Source organism: Syngnathus floridae, chromosome 9 (assembly GCF_059516105.1).
Source record: "Syngnathus floridae isolate MCC-2025c chromosome 9, RoL_Sflo_1.0, whole genome shotgun sequence".
In the NCBI taxonomy this organism is placed as follows: Eukaryota; Metazoa; Chordata; class Actinopteri; order Syngnathiformes; family Syngnathidae; genus Syngnathus; species Syngnathus floridae.
The window spans coordinates 12,057,901-12,076,856 of NC_142421.1; the positions used below are offsets into that span (position 1 = coordinate 12,057,901).

Here is an 18,956-nt window from a genome sequence, read left to right on the forward strand (position 1 = left end):
GTCAATTTCCCTTTTTGACTCCTTCCGGCCGCCATTCACGACACTCAATGCGCATGCCTGAAAGAACAACACTGCATGGTAATGTGGAATGTGGTACGAGTAGTACTAGTAGTATTTTTGATTAACACACACTTTTATTGGGGTTAAGTATTTACTCTACTCATAGTTTGGCTTCAGTTTAGCTACACTGATAATTTACGTAAACTTCGTTTATTTCAACGGTGCGTTTGGCCCCCCGTGTTGCATCTAATTTCAAAATCCGAGCAGTTTTGTCAATGATACAATTGTTTTTCTTACCGTTACCGAGTATGGAAAGAATGTTTTTGTCCACAATTGTACCGGATTATAAGAACGTAGTTAGACACCGTTACAAATAGTCTAGAATGTTCTTCTGTTGTTTTTTTTCTCTAAACAAAATTTTCGGTTTGGTCTTGTAAAATGTACCTGCTCTGCCGTTGCATGTCATGTATTGTGTCGCTAGTCAGATAGCGCTGTAATGCTGGTGGGAGTCGCGGATGGTGTAGGGATGCACTTGCCTGCCTTGTGTGCCCTCACCGTGAGTTCGCTACCCGACTGTGTGTGTAAAAAAAAAAAAAAGCACTGTAATTCAGTTTTTTTCCCCCATCAAAACTAAACTTATGCCTACTATAAAATAATGATGTAATGGTCAAAGTCCAACCAAAGTCATGAGTGGTTGTGGACGAGTGGCAAGAAAGAGGAAGAAAAAAGGTGGTGACGTGGTCCAGTCAGGTATAAAATGACATTCTGTTAAAGTGTTGTTGCGATACACAGTAGTCACATCTTTTCCCCTCCCCTTAATATATCCTCTTGTTGACCAGTTTCCTTGAGCCACCGGCCTGAGTATGTGGCGCTGCTCAGATTTCTTCACCGGCGAGGATTCATGTCAACGCTGCTGCAACCTGCGCTCTTCTCTGGTTTCCGCAAGTTTATATTCAATATCAAGCACGTAGGTGTAACAAAAAGCTCAATGTCTGCTTGTTGCTTGTCTCGTCAGACACGGGCCGAGGTCTGCAGGCTGTGAGGAGCATAAAGGTAGGTCACCACCCAGTCAGCTTCCCCAAATATGGGCCCAGGTACCAGGAATTGACCAAAACATCCCTCTGCTTTCTAAAGCCCAACCAACTGTTGATTTCTCTGCCTGAGTCTTGTCTGCTGACAACCTCCATCGTGCTGGACAGCTACCTTGGGCACTACATCAAGAGGTAAATAGAGCACTAATATAAATGTACTACACAAATTTGACATTGATGCAGATTCTTAGATTTTTTTGGGGGCCACTTCAATCAACACATCATAAAAAAAAGCATTTCTCTTTATCTGATCAAAAGCGTTTGGATAATTGTCAGTATGTGCTTCATGGATCTCCAAGGAACTGCAGTAAATGTAGTAGCATTATTGTTGTGGAACAGTAGTAAAAGTAATAGTGCAGATCTCGGTTAAGCTCACTTTTGGTGTCCCAATACTTTTGTTCGGTCAGCTGGAAGCCGCGGCCCTCGCCTCTGTTGGCTCTGTGCGTTTTCCTGATGTGTGAGCGGCACAGAGGAGCAGACGCCGAGTGGTCGCCGTACATACACGTCCTTCCCGCCACCTACACGTGTCCCGTCTATTTCGCCAACGACGCCGTGGCGCTCCTGCCTGTCGGACTGCGCCGACAAGCTTTGGAACAGAAGGACGTCGTACGGGAAATGCACTCGTCCAATTTGGATTTTTTTAGGTGCGTGTATATGTTGGAATGAAATTTATTGTGTTTCTCAGAACTCTGATGATGAATTAATACTTCAATTCAGGTCTTTGCAGCCGATCCTCAGTCAGCCTGTGGAGAACGTTCTGACATTTGAAGCTCTGAGGTCCGGCAAACCTGTACTAGCAAGGAGTACTTGAACACAATTGCCTTTGTTTCTGTTCATCGCCGACCGTTCACAAATAACACGCAAATGTCCAGGTGGGCATGGTGCAGCGTCAACACTCGGTCGGTCTACATGCGTCAGCCGTCACACCAGTTTTTATGTGGCCAGGATGACTACGCGCTTGCTCCCTTTTTGGATTTGCTGAACCACCGGCCTGATGTGCAGGTAGATGTCACCTTGTCAACAGCGCGTTTCAATATCTTCATTGTCATTTCTTTGCCAGGTCAAAGCGGGTTTCAACCGCGAGAGAAAAACGTACGAGATCAGGAGCGTATGTGGCACGCGCCGATTCCAGCAGGCCTTCATCAACTATGGTTCCCATGACAACCAACGCCTGCTGCTGGAGTACGGCTTTGTCGCCCACGACAACCCGCACAGCGTAGTCTATGTTGACATAGGTAGTAATTGTAATAGTAGTGGTGTTGGCGCAGCACTTGCATTAATATCGTGGCAGCCGTGGTATTTACAAGTTGTACTATAGTAATAGTAGCAGTAATTGTAATCATATCATTTTGTAGCAGTACTAATACTAGTCAACGTAATGTCAGTATAGTCGGTGTCAGTATAGTCGCAGAAATTAGAGTGACAGTCAGCCAAGATAGTAATTGTACACAATTAACACTGGTATCATCGTCATAGTGATAGTAATCGTCATGTAAGTTGGAGGAATAGTGGTAGCAGAATGAATGTAGTACGAACAAGAGCCTTAGTTTGTTTTTGCTGTGCAGAAAAGCTGTGCGAAGTAATGGAAGGAGACCAAACAAGTCTGGAGCAGAAGATGAAGTTCCTCACAGACAACAACTTCCTCAAGTTCGCCTTCTTTTCACTCAAATCTCTATAGCACGTCCTCTTTCTCTTCCAAATGACAACGATAATTAGCGTAGGCGCTAATTGTTCGTCTTCACACACTTCTTCACATAGTTCTTGTGTCCTCCTCATACATCGTAGTGATTTAAGTGTGAGCCGTGAAGGTCCCAGCTGGAGCCTGATGACTGTCCTCAGGCTGATGTCGCTGCCTCAAAATCAAAAGTAAGACCCTCGTCTGCAATCCCGCCCCAATGGTTCAAATCAAAGGTTTGAATCTGTGTTGTTCCCTCAGTCAGGAGTGGAAGGCGGTGATGCGCGGCCAAGCAGTAGACGAGGAGGTCGAGCGCCGGAGCGTCCGGGCTGCCGAGGAGTTGTGTCGGACACTCCTACGAGACACGCTCACCGCTCTGGAGAAGGTTTGTGAGGACGTCCAAGCACGTTTGTGAATCTTTTTAACTTTGGAGAGAACATGCACCAATGTCACATTTTAGATGGAACATTTGTGAGCGATGTCATTGAAATAAGTAACGAGTCTATCTAGGCAAATTAAGATGTAGAAAGTGCAAAATAATTGATCAAATATGGGATTTTGATAGACACCGTAAAACTACTAAAGTACAGAGTACACATTTTTTCAAAGACTGTCTGAGTAAGTTTTGAATTGTATTTTATTGCTTGCCACCACAGTAATTGTCTTTTTCTATCCAGATCTCCAATCTTCTCCAACAGGGGGCGCCCTTACTCCTGGAGCAGCTGCGGCTGGTCCAGTCACTGCGGCTGGAGGAGAAACACATCCTGGAAAGAGCCTTGTGTGATTGAGTGAAAAGTGAGCCAAGCAGACACGGTTGGGTGTCCTCCAGGCTGACGGTGGTGGGTTCCACTCCAAAACATACCTTCACGCAAGACGCTTGGGCTTTATTGAACATGTTTTTGTACAGCATGGTGGACACTGTGTGCCCCGCAGAGAAAGACCAGCAAGAAAAAAAAAATCTCACTAAAATAGAGCCAAATGTCAGGCATGTTCAGCGGCAAGACTGTACTTGATGTGGCCAACTATTGACTGATTGACAAGCTCAACACAACTGTGGCGACAAGCACGTTGCTACGTGATTAGAGAGAGAAGGCTGTTGCTCCCGCTTCCATTGGCCCCGTCACTTGGTCAACAGTCCCGACACCTAACTCAAGCCGTCGTTACATTTCAACCACAACCTTTTTCTTGTTTTGAAGTTGCACGTCCTCCATGGCGGCCGCCGCTTCCTGTAGAGGAACTGCCTCCTCGGGCTGAGGTCTAGAGGGACCAAGCATGGACACAGCAATTAGCTCCCGTCAGGTCATCGTCTCAGCCATGTCCATGAGACGTGATCGTTCAAAGGCATCTTCACGCTGAGGCACTCCCGATTATTTGAAGATGCCAAAGATCAACATATGACAAAATTAAAAGAACAGACGTGGCTATTCATGTTAGTGTCGTTTGTGAGGCAGTCGTTCTATGCTGCTGGGATATTTGACTATTATTCTGTTTATGGTACCTGAGTACTCCAGAAGACATCTTCTCCATAATGTCCTTGAGAATATCTGCCAGCGGGTTGTTAGAGACAGCACACGGTATACGGCGAATTCAGTTGCGTGCGCTTAGCCAAGGATACGGAGGTGTCGTCCCTGCTGGAATGACGACGCCAACCACACGTGAGGGTTGAGGAATGACACGGAGGCAGACTTCAAGAACATTAACCGGCTGTCAGGAGGATCCAGCTGCAATCAAGCAAGAGATGGACTGTGGAAAAATACCAGACTCGCAACAGTTAAAGAGCCATGAAACCGAGAGCAAAAGGTTTCATCTCTTGCGCATACTTGGAACACATCTAAACTTGATAATACACTTTTTTTTAAATGCAAGGTCATTAAATCACAGCACAAAATTTGATGCATAAATTGACTCACTTGCAAGTCTTGTTGGGATGTCACCCAGTGGCCCCCCACTGCCAACATACTGATGATGTCATGCTTGTGTGGGAGGAACGTCGCCTCCTCTCTCCCCTCCTCCTCGTCTGGCTGCTCCTTTTCTTGCAGACTAACTTGAGTCAAGAAGAAGAGTCCTCTTCACACACAAATATCAAAGTCTTTTTGGTGTGGTTTTTCCCCCCTTTTGTTTTTTTAAATACCGCCTTGGTCGACAACTATGTCCACTCCCAGATAGCCCGTCTCCTCCATAACTGCCGCAAGAAGCTCCGATGAGTTTTTGTAGATAGGAATCACCCTCACTGCAGTGACAAAACCACCTTTGGTCATTCACAAAATGAATATCATTTCAGTCAATAAGTTAAAGAAAGTTATTTAAAATGCTGCCAATGACAATTGCCTTTTCTATTAAGAAAATAATAACTAATGAGGAGCTAAGCACCCATCCACGGTGCTGCCACAAAAAAACATTCAGAGTGGAACAAACTTCCTACATGGTGTTGAAAGTCTAACACTGTCGTACAGACCTACGGCAGGCCTTAGCTGCTCCAAGAAAGTGTGCTGCTCCTGCGAGTGTGATGTGGTCAGAACCTTCACACCGTGGTAGCACGCCAGCTGGATGCACATCAGGCCAAAAGACTAAGTGGGGAGGATGGGGCACATAGGAAGAGGTCTGAATTAAAGTGAATGGCTCATCGCGACAGGGGCATACAGGACCCACGTACGCTGGCGCCGTCCACCACCAGGAGCATCTGACCAGCTGCCATGTGAGCGTGCGTGTGGAGGGCACGGTACGCACACAGGCCGTCCTCCAATGCCGCGGCCACGCTGGTGCAGCTCAGCTTCTCTGGCTTTGGGACTGCACAACATATGTACTTAGGTTTTTGATCAGATTATTTCATCACCTGTTTAGCTCGTTACCTAGATACTGCTCATTTATGTCAATGACCTCGCTGAGTCCCGAGCAGACGGAGTCCAGTGGTAGAATACCTGTCACACGAGAGAACTCAAGTTTGTGTAGCAAACACATGATGCATTATGGGTAACCTACCAACAACTTCGTCGTCGGGTTGGAAGAAAGTGACTTTTGGACCGACTGCACGCACAAAAGGAAAAGAAGCCAAGTCAGTAAACCTAACAGACAGTATATGTGTTAACTACGTTAGGGTGACCAGACGTCCTCTTTTTCCCAGACATGTCCTACTTTTGAGACCTAAAAAAATGTCCGGGGGGAATTTCAAAATCGTCCGGGATTTTTGTTTGACTGCCTCAAACATAATACATGTACAGTACATTGTCAATAGAATTGCCACTCCGTTCCATTTCACTCAATTAAAGTTTTCTCTGTATTGTTCGCAAATAAGTCACGCCCTTCTCCTCAAATCTAGCCACCTTGCTGATTTTGTGTGTATGTGTGTTTGTTATTCAGGCCAATAAATGTAATTGCTATACAGACACCATGTCATTTGAGTCATAACATACACCAATAACCCCCCTCCCTTAAAAAGGTGTCCTCCTTTTCAGAAACCCAAATCTGGTCACCCTAAACTACATACATTTCACACCCAATGTACATTTACCAAGGTCATTTTGTATATAAGTTTCTGTACTTCTACGGAAGTGGATCGCTCTGCCACCCGTGAGTGTGGTGCGTCATGTTTTTGGAGTTCTCACCTCGTTGTACGATGCCCGCCACCTCCCTGCCGAGGGGAATCGTATCTCCCTGCAGCCCCATGTCTTCCAAAAACTGGAGCAGGCAACAAACAGAGAGTATCAGGTCCGTGACAATTGCAAGCATGGTGATATATCGACAAATCTCTATTTAAAAAGGTCCATTTGATACTGTTTAAAGGTTATACCGAATATTACGCAGTTATATTACCTTGAGGTCCACTGGGCTGAGACCACACGCTTTTACGTTCACTCTGACGTCATGACTGCCGAAGATCTCAGGAAGGGTCTTGAGGGGGAAACATCATAAAAAGAGAGCCTTGAAGGTCTGACGTACAATATAGAAAAACATTCGCACTCTTCAGAAGACAATTTATTTGGTTCAATTGCTTTTCTGGCGTAAACAAGACAATCTCACCGTTTCCTGGAAGACGAATTTGAGCTCGCTGCCAGTAATTTGGCAGAACAAACCCTTCATGTTGTTTCAATTTAAATATTTGTTAGATTAAATTCGTATATAATTGCAAGTCATAATACAAGCGGTTCTGTTTACGTGCACGTGTCATGTGACCACCTTTTTTCTTTGTTTGGTCACAAGCAGAGGAGTCAAGTGATGATTTTTGTTGTCGCGCCCTCAGTTGATCATTTTTAGGCACTACACTTTCAGTGTCACAAACCTTGACCACGTCAGTTTACAGTTGAACATACAAATTCAACTAAAAGTTGACGTAAATCACAAGTTGCATTAACCCTAAAAAACCTTTAAAAGAATGTATTGAAACCAACTTCTTGTCTCTGGCGTCAATGGTAGTTACTTATTGGCAAGGATGATATTCAATATATACAGTATCTCACAAAAGTGAGTACACCCCTCTCATTTCTGCAATGTTTTGATTATATCTTGTCATGGGACAACACTGAAGAAATGACACGTTAATCCAATGTTAAGTAGTCACTGTAGAGCTTGGATAGCAAAGTAAATGTATTGTTACTTCAAAGTAACTCAAAATACAACAATGAATGTGTAAAATGCTGGCAACAAGAGTACACCCCAACTGAAAATGTCAAAATTGGACCCAAATATTAATATTTTGCGTGGCCACCATTATTTTCCAGCACCACCGTAACCCTGTTAGGCATGGAGTTCACCAAAGCTTCACAGGTCGCCGCTGGAATCCTCTTCCACTCTTCCATGATGACATCACGAAGCTGGTGGATGTTGGAGACCTTGCGCTCCTCCACCTTCCGTTTGAGGATGCCCCACAAATGTTCAATAGGGTTTTGGTCTGGGGACATGCTTGGCCAGTCCATCACCTTCCCCCTCAGCTTCTTTAGGAAGGCAGTGGTCGTCTTGAGGGTGTGTTTGGGGTCCATGCCTAAAAGGGTTACGGCGGTACTGGAAAATAATGGTGGCCACACAAAATATTGACATTTGGATCCAATTTTGACATTTTCGGTTGGGGTGTACTCACTTTCGTTGCCAGCATTTTACACATTAATTGTTGTATTTTGAGTTACTTTGAAGTAACAATACATTTACTTTGCTATCCAAGCTCGACAGTGACTACTTAACATTGTCTCAAAGTGTCATTTCAAAGTGTCATTTCTTCCGTGTTGTCCCATGACAAGATATAATTAAAACATTGCAGAAATGAGAGGGGTGTACTCACTTTTGTGAGATACCGTATGTATGATATTCGGTGTTTTCTTGCCAATAAAACAGAGAACATCATAGTAACAACACATTATTACCATAAACCAAATCCACATAACCCTGGATACCTTCGCTACAATATTTATTATTGAAGTATTACCAATTCTATATTGAATCTATACAATTCTATATATAATTCAATATCTGATCTGATTTATTATTGAAATCTTACCAATTCATATCGATATCACGTTAACTATATTCTATTAACCTGTAATATAATCTACTGATCTTGGCAAGAGAGATGAAAAGTATTTCCTTGTTAGGAATGAGTTGGGCTGTGGAAAGATAAGCATTGGTGTCGAGACACAATGTTTTCAAGCATTTTGTTTGGTTTTTATTTATTTATAGTTTTTTTGTTTTGTTTTATGCCAACCCTGTTTATCTTGGCAAACGCTTATATAGGGAGGATTATCCCCGTTTTTTTTTTTTTCAAGAATGACAGTTTAAATAGTTTTAATTTTTTTGTATTATTAATGCCTTTATCATGGATTTTCGTCCACTGGACTGTTCATTGCCTCGCCGCGTACATCCATCGCGAGATTACAGTTCCTAAATTTTGACCCCGGTTGAGTCTCGCGATACTTTGTGGACGTCACCCCCATTTTCCCAACTGTCCCTGCTCGCACTCAGTCGGGATTTCGGAACTACCAGAGCCGAGTCAAAAAAAGAACGGGGGTGCTTTTGGGAATTAAACTACACGGTTTGGTGTGGTTTACGTCATCTAGTTGAGCGAAAGAGGGACTTTGTGCATTAATACAATATGGCAGCGTTTCAATGAGGTAAGCGGAATTGTTTCGGATGTGATGCGAAAGAATGTCCCCTGGCTGAGTGAGCATAGGGGGATGACGTTAGCTCCGCGTTAGCAACGATGCTAGACGTTATGATTGATGTCTCGTAACAGTTCCAAAGCTCGTTGGCTCGCCGTGCCCGGACAAAGTGTAACTTCGCCGGCGTGTATCCATCGTGATGACAGATGTTGGGCGGCGTTACCCCGGCAGCCAAAGTGTTAGCCGTCGCTATGCTAACGTGAAATCACTGCATTCACTGCTTGTTGTTGACCTCACGCTAACCAACATTCTGGTGTTGCTTATGGTCAAACCCATCTTTTGGTTAACTAGCACGCACAATGCCATGAGTCCGCTTGATAACGATGAATAATAACAATGTTTCCCATTAGCTCAGGGATGGGTTGATGCTACTTTAGGCTGCCCATCCCTAGAAATCATTGCGTAAGAAAATGCAGCCGCGTGCGTAAATGTCATATTAAATGCAGATTTAATCTCCATCTGGTGTCACTAAACGTGTCTGCATAACCGGGAAGAGTTGGAAATTCGATCAAGACGCCAGTGCGAAGTACAGTAGTTTCTATGGTAACGATTGATGCTTGAAATAAGGTAAGTGTATTTGGAGCTCATATTTTGGCCTTCCAGGTTATGCTCGTGCATGTAGCTTATATAGCTCAATAAAGCAGTTCTTTTTTTTTTTTACTAGCATAAATTGCACCAATACCACTTCACCAGCCTGAGCCGTGTGGACATGCCTAACAACTGCAATTTATGCTCTGTAAATCAACTAGATTAAAGTAAACAGTGCCGAGATAAAGTATCAGCACAGTTCTACTATCACAATGTGTGCGGTTACATTTAGTTTTAGTTACAGTTATTCATAGTTAACAATTTTGGTTAGTTTTGTTCTACTGCATATTTATACTCATAAAAAGGCTATTTACATCCATTATTTCCAATGGGGAATCGTTTGTTTTGCAATAAGAACCGTTTGTAAACCAACCAGTGCCAATACACAGGATTTAGTGGATTGTGACCCTGCTGATTGAACCAAAACAGCAAGAATTTGCTGTGAGAAAGCACACTGCGTCTCCTTCGCAACTGTTTACAGACCTCAGTTATTTTCAATCAATGTGGCATCCTTGTTGATCTTTTAGGAACGACAGTTGTCTGGCTGTTTTTCCCCGAGATATGACTTTCCAGGCCATCGGTGTCATTAACAGTTCTTAAATCCATAAACATTTCCATGTAAGAGGGGTCATGGGGGCAAACAAGGGGGCAGAGAATGACTCAACCTTAATCGCTGTCGCCACACAACAATCTGGGATGTGTGTGTGTGTGCACGTGCACGCGTGTGTGTCACTGTTAAACCGGCATCTGCTACAAGCCTTGATAACAGCATTGCGGCTTTCATCCCTGTGCTCTAATTAATTTATCCAGACTAATTCCATCAAAACAAACTCTGAGAAATATGTCCAACTCAAAGCGACGACTCGAAGTGATGAATAGAATATTTTTCAATCAGTACTCAATGCAGCTAAATACAATGTTGAGTGGTATGATGAGACGAGCTAAATCAGCGGTTCCCAACCTTTTTAGCACCATGAACCGGATTACTGCCAGCCAATATTTCCACAGACCGGTGTTTGATGACGTCACGATTTTTGCGAAGAAAACTTCTAAAATCAATTCTAGAAAATCAAAATCAAATGCATCAATAAAATATAGCATAAATAAATGACAGACTGCACATTGATTATGGAAGTTTTCTTCGTCCGTGTTTGAACTATCCCATTTCTGCAAAACAGACCAACCACAATCATAAACGTCACCGTACTGTTTTTCCAGCCAATCATATAGCAGAACAACAACGGAAGTGCGTCAACACATAAACACCACCATCCCAAAACATCCATCGACCATTAGTTGCATGGGGGAATTCTGTGTGCGAATACCACAGTATAATATAATAATACACTTTTAACAACAACTTTAGTTGCAGCACCCTCATAACATTGTACCAACAACATAACAGTAATGTTATGTACACGTCACCGAGGTGTAAAATAATGCGTTATATATTCTTTATTGTGTGGCCCGGTACCAAATGATCCACGGACCGGTACTGGCCATGGCCTCGGGGACCACTGAGCTAAATCACATGCCCCCCCCCCCCTCCAAATATGCCCCGCTTACAGGTTTTTGGCTTGGTCAGAAGCGCAAGAAAACCAAAAACTCTGGAGGCATTTTCTTAGACCGCAACAATTGTGGAATAATAAAAATAGAAGCGATGCAGTGTAGAGTGAGGACATAATATAGAACCCGTTATTGTCACTGACCGTTACAGATATGGCTATTGAATATAAGATTGATAATAGATGGGGCCAGATTGATGAATCAGCTGATGTTAGCTCTTGGCAAAAATGGGTTAAGGCAGGATTAAGGTGCCAAAAATAAGTTATGTTATAATTACAAATATACATTTTTTATGAATCGGTCGATTTATTGGTTATTGTAATTTTAATATGCATTTCTGCGAGCATTAATCATACCTTGTGATTGCCTGGCGACTAGTTCAGAGTGTACTCCCTTCAAAGCTCATCGCGCCACGATAATAAACATCAAACAACAAAGAGTATGTATTTACCATTGGTAGATTTTGTTTATGATTCTATTATTGTTTTGTCATGTTTTTGAGCCCTTGCGTATGAAATTTCAATCCTCCATGTTTCACACATACCCGACCTACTGATCGTAGAAGCATCGTCGTAATTTAGAACCCAGTTGTCTATCGATGAATCGGACAATCACATGTGTATGAGTGGTGCTGGCTTCGTCCTTTTGCGGCCTCACGTTTGACGCTGTAGTTGAGTGTGTGTGGCTTTAATTAGCAAGGCCTGGCCCAGTGAGCGAGTGTGCGTCACTGAACGAGAGCATCGTTGGCCGTCGCTGATTCAGTTTAGCGGCCGGATGGTAACTTGCTAGCGCTCAAGTTGAGTTACTCGTCATTTGTGGCCATCAAAGCTCCATTATGTACTGGCGGCTGTGTTTATTTGCGACCACTTGCGGTGCCATCGTGCAAGTGCTGGCAGATGACTTTACAATGTTTTACAAATTACAACAATATTGCAATAAAATGTGAGGCTTAATTGCTTCAACTTTTCCTGTTTCATGATGAAACAATGATATCCAAACATATGAACTGTACTTCTTAAATGCAAAGCATAGTACACACTATGAATTGTAATAATTAAAATAAAAAATATATATAAAAAATAAAGTTGTTTTTCTAAGCCCCAAATTGCAGCCTTTGCGATTTGAAAATTTTTCAATAGCAGTTAACTTTTGAAGTTATTAAATTGTTTAGCCCTCTATTTAATGTTACGACTAACGACAAACTGAGTCAAGGATTTTTGTTTGCACAACAGCTCATGAGTCTTGATGCCAGCCAGAGCCAATCTTCCACATCTTCCTGAAATATCCAAAAATATCTATTGGTGGCAGTCAAGGAATGTAAACATCCAAATTGTAATTAATGAGTTAATGGAAATACTCAGAGCGGAGTGCACCGTATGTGGCCCACACACCATAGGTTGTTGACCCTTGAGCCATATGACACTCCTATGATCTGTCTCCATGTTCAGTGAACCAATATTTGTGTGAGTTGGTTGATGCTTAATCGCATTCATCACTTCCAATACTTTTCTTTCCTACTTTTACAGGTTGTGTTTCTGAAGAAGACTGAGTGAACCATGGCCCAGTTCCCCACAACATTCGCGGGTCAGTAAGCGCAACACCCTGTGCTCTTGCCGTCTCTCCACGGGAAGTGAATCTCATGACTAACACATTCTCCTCAAACCTCGCCTCTTGCTGCCCTGCGTCTCGCCCCCCCCCCCCCCCCCCCCCCTTTTTTTTTTTTTTTTTCCTGTCCACTTGTTTGGGTCTCAGGTCTAGACGTGTTCCTGATCTCGGTGGATGAGAGAGCCAAACATGACCAACAGTTTCACAGCCTCTCTCCCACTGCAGGGGGATACATCACGGGTAACTTGATGTCCTGAAGCCATACGCATGAAATTGCACATCTCCGTCAAGGTCGAGCATTGTGCAATGACTTGTCATCCCCTATGCTCACTTCCTGTGTGTGTGTGTGTTGATGTTTTCAGGGGATCAAGCCAGGAACTTCTTCCTGCAGTCAGGACTGCCGCCACCCATCCTGGCCCAAATCTGGTGAGTCTGCACACAGACTCTGACGAAAACTTTGACGGTTGTGTCCATGTCCTGCGCAGAGACATTTTGGGTGATAAATGTTGTTTAGGGCATGATGCATGGGCTGAAAAACATATTTGGTTTTCTCTCTATCTCTTGCTCTCTCGCTGTCTAGCGTTTGTAATTGTGTATTTGTGGAGCGGTAGCTGAAAAGAAGCCCTCCTTCCTGCAGAACCGTCGCTCACGTCCATTTATTTTGCTCGCAGGGCCCTGGCTGACATGAATAATGACGGCCGTATGGACATCCACGAGTTCTCCATCGCCATGAAGCTCATTAAGCTTAAACTCCAGGGACACCCCCTCCCTTCCGCGTTACCCCCCAGTATGAAACAGGCCCCACTGTCTCTACCCCCGCAGGCTGGCTTCGGTAAGGCTCCCGTGCAGACGATCCATGACAAATGGTGGATCTGTATACTCAATGTCTGTTTTCCCGCCTTCAGGCATGCCCGCCATGGCGCCCATCGCCACTGCTCTGCCGGGCGTGCCCCCTCTTCCCCTCCCTCCTCTACCCGTCGGCGTCTCGCCGCCTCTGGTCTCGGCGGCAGCGGCGCCCATGGCCAACGGAGCCTCGATCACAGGCGTGATGCAACCCATCTCAGGCTTCTCCCACCCAGGTGACGTGTCTTGGCGTGAGTGCATCTCAGCAAGCACGTATTGACGCGTGGTATCGTGTTTATTCTCAAGACAGACTGGAGACGTCTTCACCGTCGTCATTGTTTTGCTTTTCCGTTAATCAAATAAAATCACTATTATCATTTTGTTTGTACCCGAGTAAAAGCAAAATGAAAAGGGATCATATATAGTCGAACAAAAGCCAGGCTTTAGTCAAATACAAACAATTGTTGGCTCTCTCAAGTGTCCCCCCACCTGTGAAGTGTAAAGTCACACGAGTGAGTAAGTCTTTAGTTTTGAACATGATTTCAACGAGGCAAAATATACATATGAGGGTTTAGAATGTCCCATTAGTCTTTCTTATATTGTCATTTCAACCCAAGCATGTCATTGACACGTTCTGAGGACTTTGGGCAAGGAATTTAAATATGTGTCCGTTTTACAGCATCTTCAATCAACAAGGCCTCTTTCAACCGCTCCAGCACCAAATTACAAAAGGCTCCATCGTTGGATGCCGCCAGGTAGGCTGCCGCAAGTGTCTGCTGTCTGATACGTTGAAGAAAACAAAAACACCAACCATCGCTCTTTTGCTGCGTTGATCTTGGCAGCGCTCAGCCCCCCGTCGACTGGGCCGTCCCTCAGTCGTCGAGGCTCAAGTACAGGCAGCTCTTTAACTCCCACGACAAAATGATGAGCGGACATTTGACTGGTACGCTCTCCAGCACCTCCAGAATTGTCCTCCATGTGTATATTCGTTGACATTTTGCCCTTTTGTTGTTGTTCAGGTCCGCAGGCGCGTACCATCCTCATGCAGTCCAGTCTTCCTCAAGGGCAGCTGGCCTCAATATGGTCACTACTTGAAATTTCTACTCCTCATTCCTAAATTTGTCCACTCGTAGCTGAAGCATAAAATGTTCTCTTCTTGACAGGAGTCTGTCCGACATCGACCAGGACGGCAAGTTGACGGCGGAGGAGTTCATCTTGGCCATGCACCTCATCGACATGGCCATGTCCGGCCTGCCTTTGCCCCCCGTGCTGCCGCCAGATTACATCCCGCCCACATTCAGGTACATCGGTTCTCACAGTTTTCCGGACACTTGAAAGGAGAGAATTTTTTTCCAAGGATCCCCCCCCATAGTCCAAATGCCAGTTAAACATAACTTCCACGTGCACCACTGAATAGTGTTGTTGCGCGCGTTTCAGGCGTGTGCGAAGTGACAGCGTGCAGTCGGACCAGAAGAGCGTCCCTGAGGAGGCAGAGGAGGAGGTGGAGAGCAACCAGGACAAGAAACTCCCAGGTGCGCCATCATATGTTGTGGTTGCCATGGTTACCTTCTACCGCATGGTGATAATACTAAAGAGAAGAGAGGACTTCCATTAACCATTTGCAATGAGCTTGTATTCGCCCCCCCTCCCCCCGCAGTTACGTTTGAGGACAAGAAGCGGGAGAACTTTGAGCGGGGCAACTTGGAGTTGGAGAAGCGACGCCAGGCCCTGCAGGAGCAGCAGAGGAAAGAACAGGAGAGGCTGGCGGCGCTGGAGAGAGAAGAGCAGGAGAGGAAGGTCGGTTGCACAGATCGTGGCAATCTGAAGCCAGGGAGCTAACAGCGCCACAGGAAATGTCTTGCTTCGGTGTTTGTGTATCAGGAGCGCGAAAGGCTGGAGCAAGAGAGGAGGCGACAGCAGGAGTTGGAGAAGCAGCTTGAGAAGCAGAGGGAGTTGGAGAGGCAGCGAGAAGAGGAGCGACGCAAAGAAATTGAAAGGAGAGAGGTTAGATTGGGAGCAGACGCACCGCCGCTCTGACAATGTTGAGTGAGCCACCAATTGGCAAAATGTCACCAAAGCGGCACCTTCATCGACAAACGTCCCAACTTTGAGTTTCATATCCAGCTACATTCCCGTGGCGATGCTAACGGCTGCTCTGTGTGTGGTCTAGGCCGCGAAGCGTGAGCTGGAGCGCCAGAGGCAGTTGGAGTGGGAGCGGCAGCGTCGACAGGAGCTTCTGACTCAGAGGAACCGAGAGCAGGAGAGCATTGTTCTCCTCAAAGCCCGCAAGAAGACCTTGGAGTTTGAACTGGAGGCGCTGGTAACACAACACCGCACACACAACAAGCAAGAGATGGCACACTTGGCAAATGCAAATTTATTGCCGGGAAGTGCCGACCGGCTGGCAATTTGGCTCCTTTCGAGAAATGCCTTTGGTATTTAAGGGTGTTCTGCCTCGGCCGCAGAATGACAAGAAGAGCCAGTTGGAGGGCAAACTGAAGGACGTCCGCTTCCGTCTGTCGGCTCAGCGCAGGGAAGTGGAGCAGACCAACCAGACCCGGGAGACGCGCATCGCCGAGATTACGCTGTTGCAGCGGCAGCTGCAAGTATGCTCGGCGACGACCTTGCGGCTTCTTTTTCTCCGATACGGCGCGCCGCCGACCGCAACGCTTTGCTTGTGTCATTGCAGGACTCCCAGCACTGGCTCGGGAGTCTCATTCCTGACAAGCAGACTCTCAACGACCAGCTCAAACAGGTTCAACAGAGCAGCCAGCACCGTGAGTGATTTAAGAAAAAAAAAAAAAACAACAACAAAAAAAAACCCCACACTGTTCGCTGCTTAGGTTTCTTTTTATAGACGTCGGTGTAGAACGTTGATATTTCACCCGAAAGGCCAATATCCCAAAGTTTTTCCTGGGTACCCCTAGCGTTTCATGATCATCACAGGTGAATATCTGATCCCCACAAACTCGGTTTGTGCGTGCAGGCGACAGTCTTTCATTGCTGCAGAAGGCTGTGGACCAGAAGGAGTCCAGCAGACGGCAGCTCAAAGAGCAGCTGGACACCGTGGAGAGGGAAACCAGGGCCAAGCTGCTCGAGATCGATGCTTTCAACACTCAGCTTAAGGTATACAGACACTCTGTGACATTTGGCTGGCTGGCTGTAGGTTTGTCTGTCAGTCTTTCTCAAACATTGAACCAAAGACTTGACGCAACGTGCACGGCATTGCACGATTTATTTGCTAAAGATTCTGTGTGTGCAAGTCAAGAACTGACATTTTTCAGTATTCTTTCCACAATTCATCCAAATACTCCCAAATATGTTGTTGCTTTATGCAGTGGTGGTCTGCATTTACGCCGCTTATTTAATTCACTGTTGCACAGCATTGATTTGTCATTTACAGTATTGATGTTTGCTTTAGTGTGTGTTGCCGTGTAGGATATTAATAATAAAAAAAAAACCAGCTGTCTTAATTTCACCCGCAGAACGAGGAAGATGGTGGCTTCACTGTATTTACTATCAGATGTTTGAGTCAAATCGGAGAGACATGGACTCGGAGGGAGGAAAGAAGCAGAATAATTTGAATGAATTATTGAATTAATGAATTATTTTCTTTGAGTGGCTTATTTAAATGTGGATCAACTCGTAGACATGGGGAAGACGTTGCTAGATGACCTATAGGTAGACGCTAGCACTCCTGCTTTGAAATTGACCTGGCTTCCTTTTGACTCAGCATCCCCCTCCCCGCATTATTCCATTGCTCTTCTCTGGTCTCATAACCCGCCTTCACCCCGTCCACTTTTGTGAGATTTGCACACTGAACCCTTCCTTCTGTTTAATATTCCTTTATTTATCCCCCTCCCACACTGTTCTCCCTTTTTTGCTCCATTGCCAATGCCAGTCTCTGTGTGAGTTCTATGCCACCCACTGTGCCAGGATAGAAGCCCTGCGACGACAGCTTGACGGCGAGCAGAGAGGGAGACAGGTAGAAGCACACCACCGTTGCTGGGCTGGGGTGGTACTGTGACCGGGATTCGGCCTGATAGATTAAAAAAAAAAAAGAAAACACATGTCAGGGCATAAAAAGGGTTGTGTGGGAAACACTTTTGAAGTAGTGGACAAGAACTACTTAGGAGCATGAGCATTTGCAGTGTGAGCATTTTCTTTTTAAAGGGGACATATTATATTTTTTCGCTCACACTTTAAACAATCCTCAGGTGTTGGGGACATGTTTTCTTTTTTATTCGATAATTGCAGTGTGCTTGACACGCTCCTGAAACGTAGTCTGTTTTAAATGGACACACGGACAGGCCAGGTTGCTTTGGTTTTGTTGCCTTTGCTGGGACTTGACACGCATGGACTGACCATTATATGTATGCGTGTGCGTGTGTGTGTGCGCGTGCTGTGCTGTGCTGGCTACGTGATGGGTGATGACGTTGGCTCCTCCATGACAAACGCGTGCTACCACGTATCAAAGTTGCGATTAGAGTGTAACATTTGCCTATGGACTCCCCTCCTTGCGTCTTTGCTTACCCTTTTCTCTCCTGCTTCTTTTCCCATTCACATGTCCGTTTCCTCTCTTGGGATGCTAGCAGTCGTGCGGCGTTCTGCTAATCTGTGATGTCATATTTTATCCTCGTTTGATCAAACCCTTCATATTGCTCGCCAAAGCAGCCGACATGGGAGCCACAAATCTTGCCGTCCTCTCACATTGACGCTGAGTCACAAAACTTATAAGGCGGCTGTTAGATTTGCGATTGGCTGTTGTCTGAATTATTGCCTACTCACAAAAGATTCACTGCTTTTGCAGCACGGACGTTTGAGTGAGTGGGCAAGCGGCCGGGTGTTGGCTCAACTCAAACTCCGTAACTATGACAAGTTGCAAATGCTCAACGGCAAGTATGTGGCGGTCCACTGGTCCACAGAAATGTATGCATGACACATTGTGTCCCGCACTTCCTGTTGCGGGATGACTTCAATCCGTTCGCTCCCAAGTCGAGTCAAGTTTAATCTGCGCAAATGACACATGAGCTCTCTAATGGCACAGTTGGTTGTCATAACTACAGAGCGGTTATTGTCGCCGCTGTTGTCGGTCGGCACGTGAAGCAGGCAGCCTGCCCGATCCCACGCCCTCCTTACCACTCTGGCTTCCCGTATCTCCCGTGTCGCCTCGCAGGAGCTGAGAGAGATCCACAGCCGGCAGCAAAGGCAGAAGCAGAAGGAGCCGGAGGGAGACGCGCACTCGATGACGCAGGCGCCGATCGACAGGCCGTCTGCCGAGTTGCAGGAAAGCAGGTAGGACTCCAAACGGAGCAAACGGCTTCCAGCAGAAGACTTGGTATGTTCGAAAGGAAACATTATTGGATTTTCATAAACTTGATTACGCAGACGATTACTTTGTTTATATGCAAGTTCATTTTTACACGACAGCCTGATGTTGTACTT

General features: G+C 45.4%; 3 protein-coding genes across 11 annotated transcripts in view; 2 read left to right on the forward strand and 1 right to left on the reverse strand.

The window, feature by feature from the left end:
• Window positions 1–4,194, forward strand: setd4 (SET domain containing 4). Of its 6 annotated transcripts, none has more exons than XR_015860474.1 (14): window positions 74–93; window positions 674–750; window positions 840–935; window positions 1,016–1,053; window positions 1,135–1,223; window positions 1,499–1,735; window positions 1,809–1,868; window positions 1,964–2,093; window positions 2,152–2,326; window positions 2,657–2,738; window positions 2,877–2,957; window positions 3,003–3,151; window positions 3,444–3,605; window positions 3,674–4,194. XR_015860474.1 is itself a non-coding variant. In XM_088385351.1 (13 exons), the coding sequence occupies exons 2-13, from the start codon at window positions 687–689 to the stop codon at window positions 3,548–3,550; spliced, it is 1,308 nt and encodes a 435-aa protein (XP_088241477.1). In that variant the 5' UTR covers window positions 1–78; window positions 674–686; the 3' UTR covers window positions 3,551–4,194. The 6 variants fall into 6 exon arrangements, 4 of the variants coding, with proteins under 4 accessions (XP_088241477.1, XP_088241479.1, XP_088241476.1 ...); XR_015860475.1 differs by having other exon boundaries at window positions 3,028–3,151; XM_088385351.1 differs by having other exon boundaries at window positions 1–78; window positions 3,444–4,194.
• Window positions 3,630–11,492, reverse strand: cryzl1 (crystallin, zeta (quinone reductase)-like 1). Of its 4 annotated transcripts, none has more exons than XM_088385360.1 (12): window positions 11,420–11,492; window positions 6,577–6,654; window positions 6,369–6,441; window positions 5,746–5,790; window positions 5,616–5,684; window positions 5,420–5,553; window positions 5,222–5,333; window positions 4,898–4,996; window positions 4,677–4,810; window positions 4,382–4,487; window positions 4,265–4,310; window positions 3,630–4,023 (listed from the first exon to the last, which is right to left on the reverse strand). In XM_088385360.1, exons 3-12 carry the CDS (start codon window positions 6,427–6,429, stop codon window positions 3,927–3,929), a joined length of 903 nt encoding a protein of 300 aa, XP_088241486.1. In that variant the 5' UTR covers window positions 6,430–6,441; window positions 6,577–6,654; window positions 11,420–11,492; the 3' UTR covers window positions 3,630–3,926. The 4 variants fall into 4 exon arrangements, with proteins under 4 accessions (XP_088241486.1, XP_088241484.1, XP_088241487.1 ...); XM_088385358.1 differs by lacking the exon at window positions 11,420–11,492 and adding an exon at window positions 6,784–6,965; XM_088385361.1 differs by lacking the exon at window positions 11,420–11,492 and adding an exon at window positions 6,784–6,948 and having other exon boundaries at window positions 6,577–6,693.
• The window catches only part of itsn1 (intersectin 1 (SH3 domain protein)), a 26,890-nt gene continuing 16,612 nt past the window's right edge, over window positions 8,679–18,956 (forward strand). Inside the window, 19 exon segments of the mRNA XM_088385348.1 lie at window positions 8,679–8,861; window positions 12,590–12,647; window positions 12,816–12,908; window positions 13,031–13,094; window positions 13,340–13,500; window positions 13,574–13,747; window positions 14,191–14,266; window positions 14,354–14,454; window positions 14,531–14,594; window positions 14,675–14,812; window positions 14,949–15,043; window positions 15,169–15,308; window positions 15,393–15,515; window positions 15,682–15,831; window positions 15,977–16,117; window positions 16,201–16,288; window positions 16,498–16,637; window positions 17,413–17,496; window positions 18,688–18,806. Coding sequence (XP_088241474.1) covers window positions 12,620–12,647; window positions 12,816–12,908; window positions 13,031–13,094; window positions 13,340–13,500; window positions 13,574–13,747; window positions 14,191–14,266; window positions 14,354–14,454; window positions 14,531–14,594; window positions 14,675–14,812; window positions 14,949–15,043; window positions 15,169–15,308; window positions 15,393–15,515; window positions 15,682–15,831; window positions 15,977–16,117; window positions 16,201–16,288; window positions 16,498–16,637; window positions 17,413–17,496; window positions 18,688–18,806 — 1,979 coding nt within the window. The 5' untranslated portion in view covers window positions 8,679–8,861; window positions 12,590–12,619.

Coding starts and splice junctions, on each gene's coding strand:
- cryzl1 (XM_088385358.1), bottom strand. CDS start 6,843: ATGAAGGGTTTGTTCTGCCAAATTACTGGCAGCGAGCTCAAATTCGTC. Junction 4,811..4,897: donor CATAGTTGTCGACCAAGGCG/GTATTTAAAAAA, acceptor TCTTGACTCAAG/TTAGTCTGCAAGAAAAGGAG. Junction 4,488..4,676: donor CATCCCAACAAGACTTGCAA/GTGAGTCAATTT, acceptor GCTTGATTGCAG/CTGGATCCTCCTGACAGCCG.
- setd4 (XM_088385350.1), top strand. Junction 936..1,015: donor GCAACCTGCGCTCTTCTCTG/GTTTCCGCAAGT, acceptor TTGTCTCGTCAG/ACACGGGCCGAGGTCTGCAG. Junction 1,054..1,134: donor AGGCTGTGAGGAGCATAAAG/GTAGGTCACCAC, acceptor TGCTTTCTAAAG/CCCAACCAACTGTTGATTTC.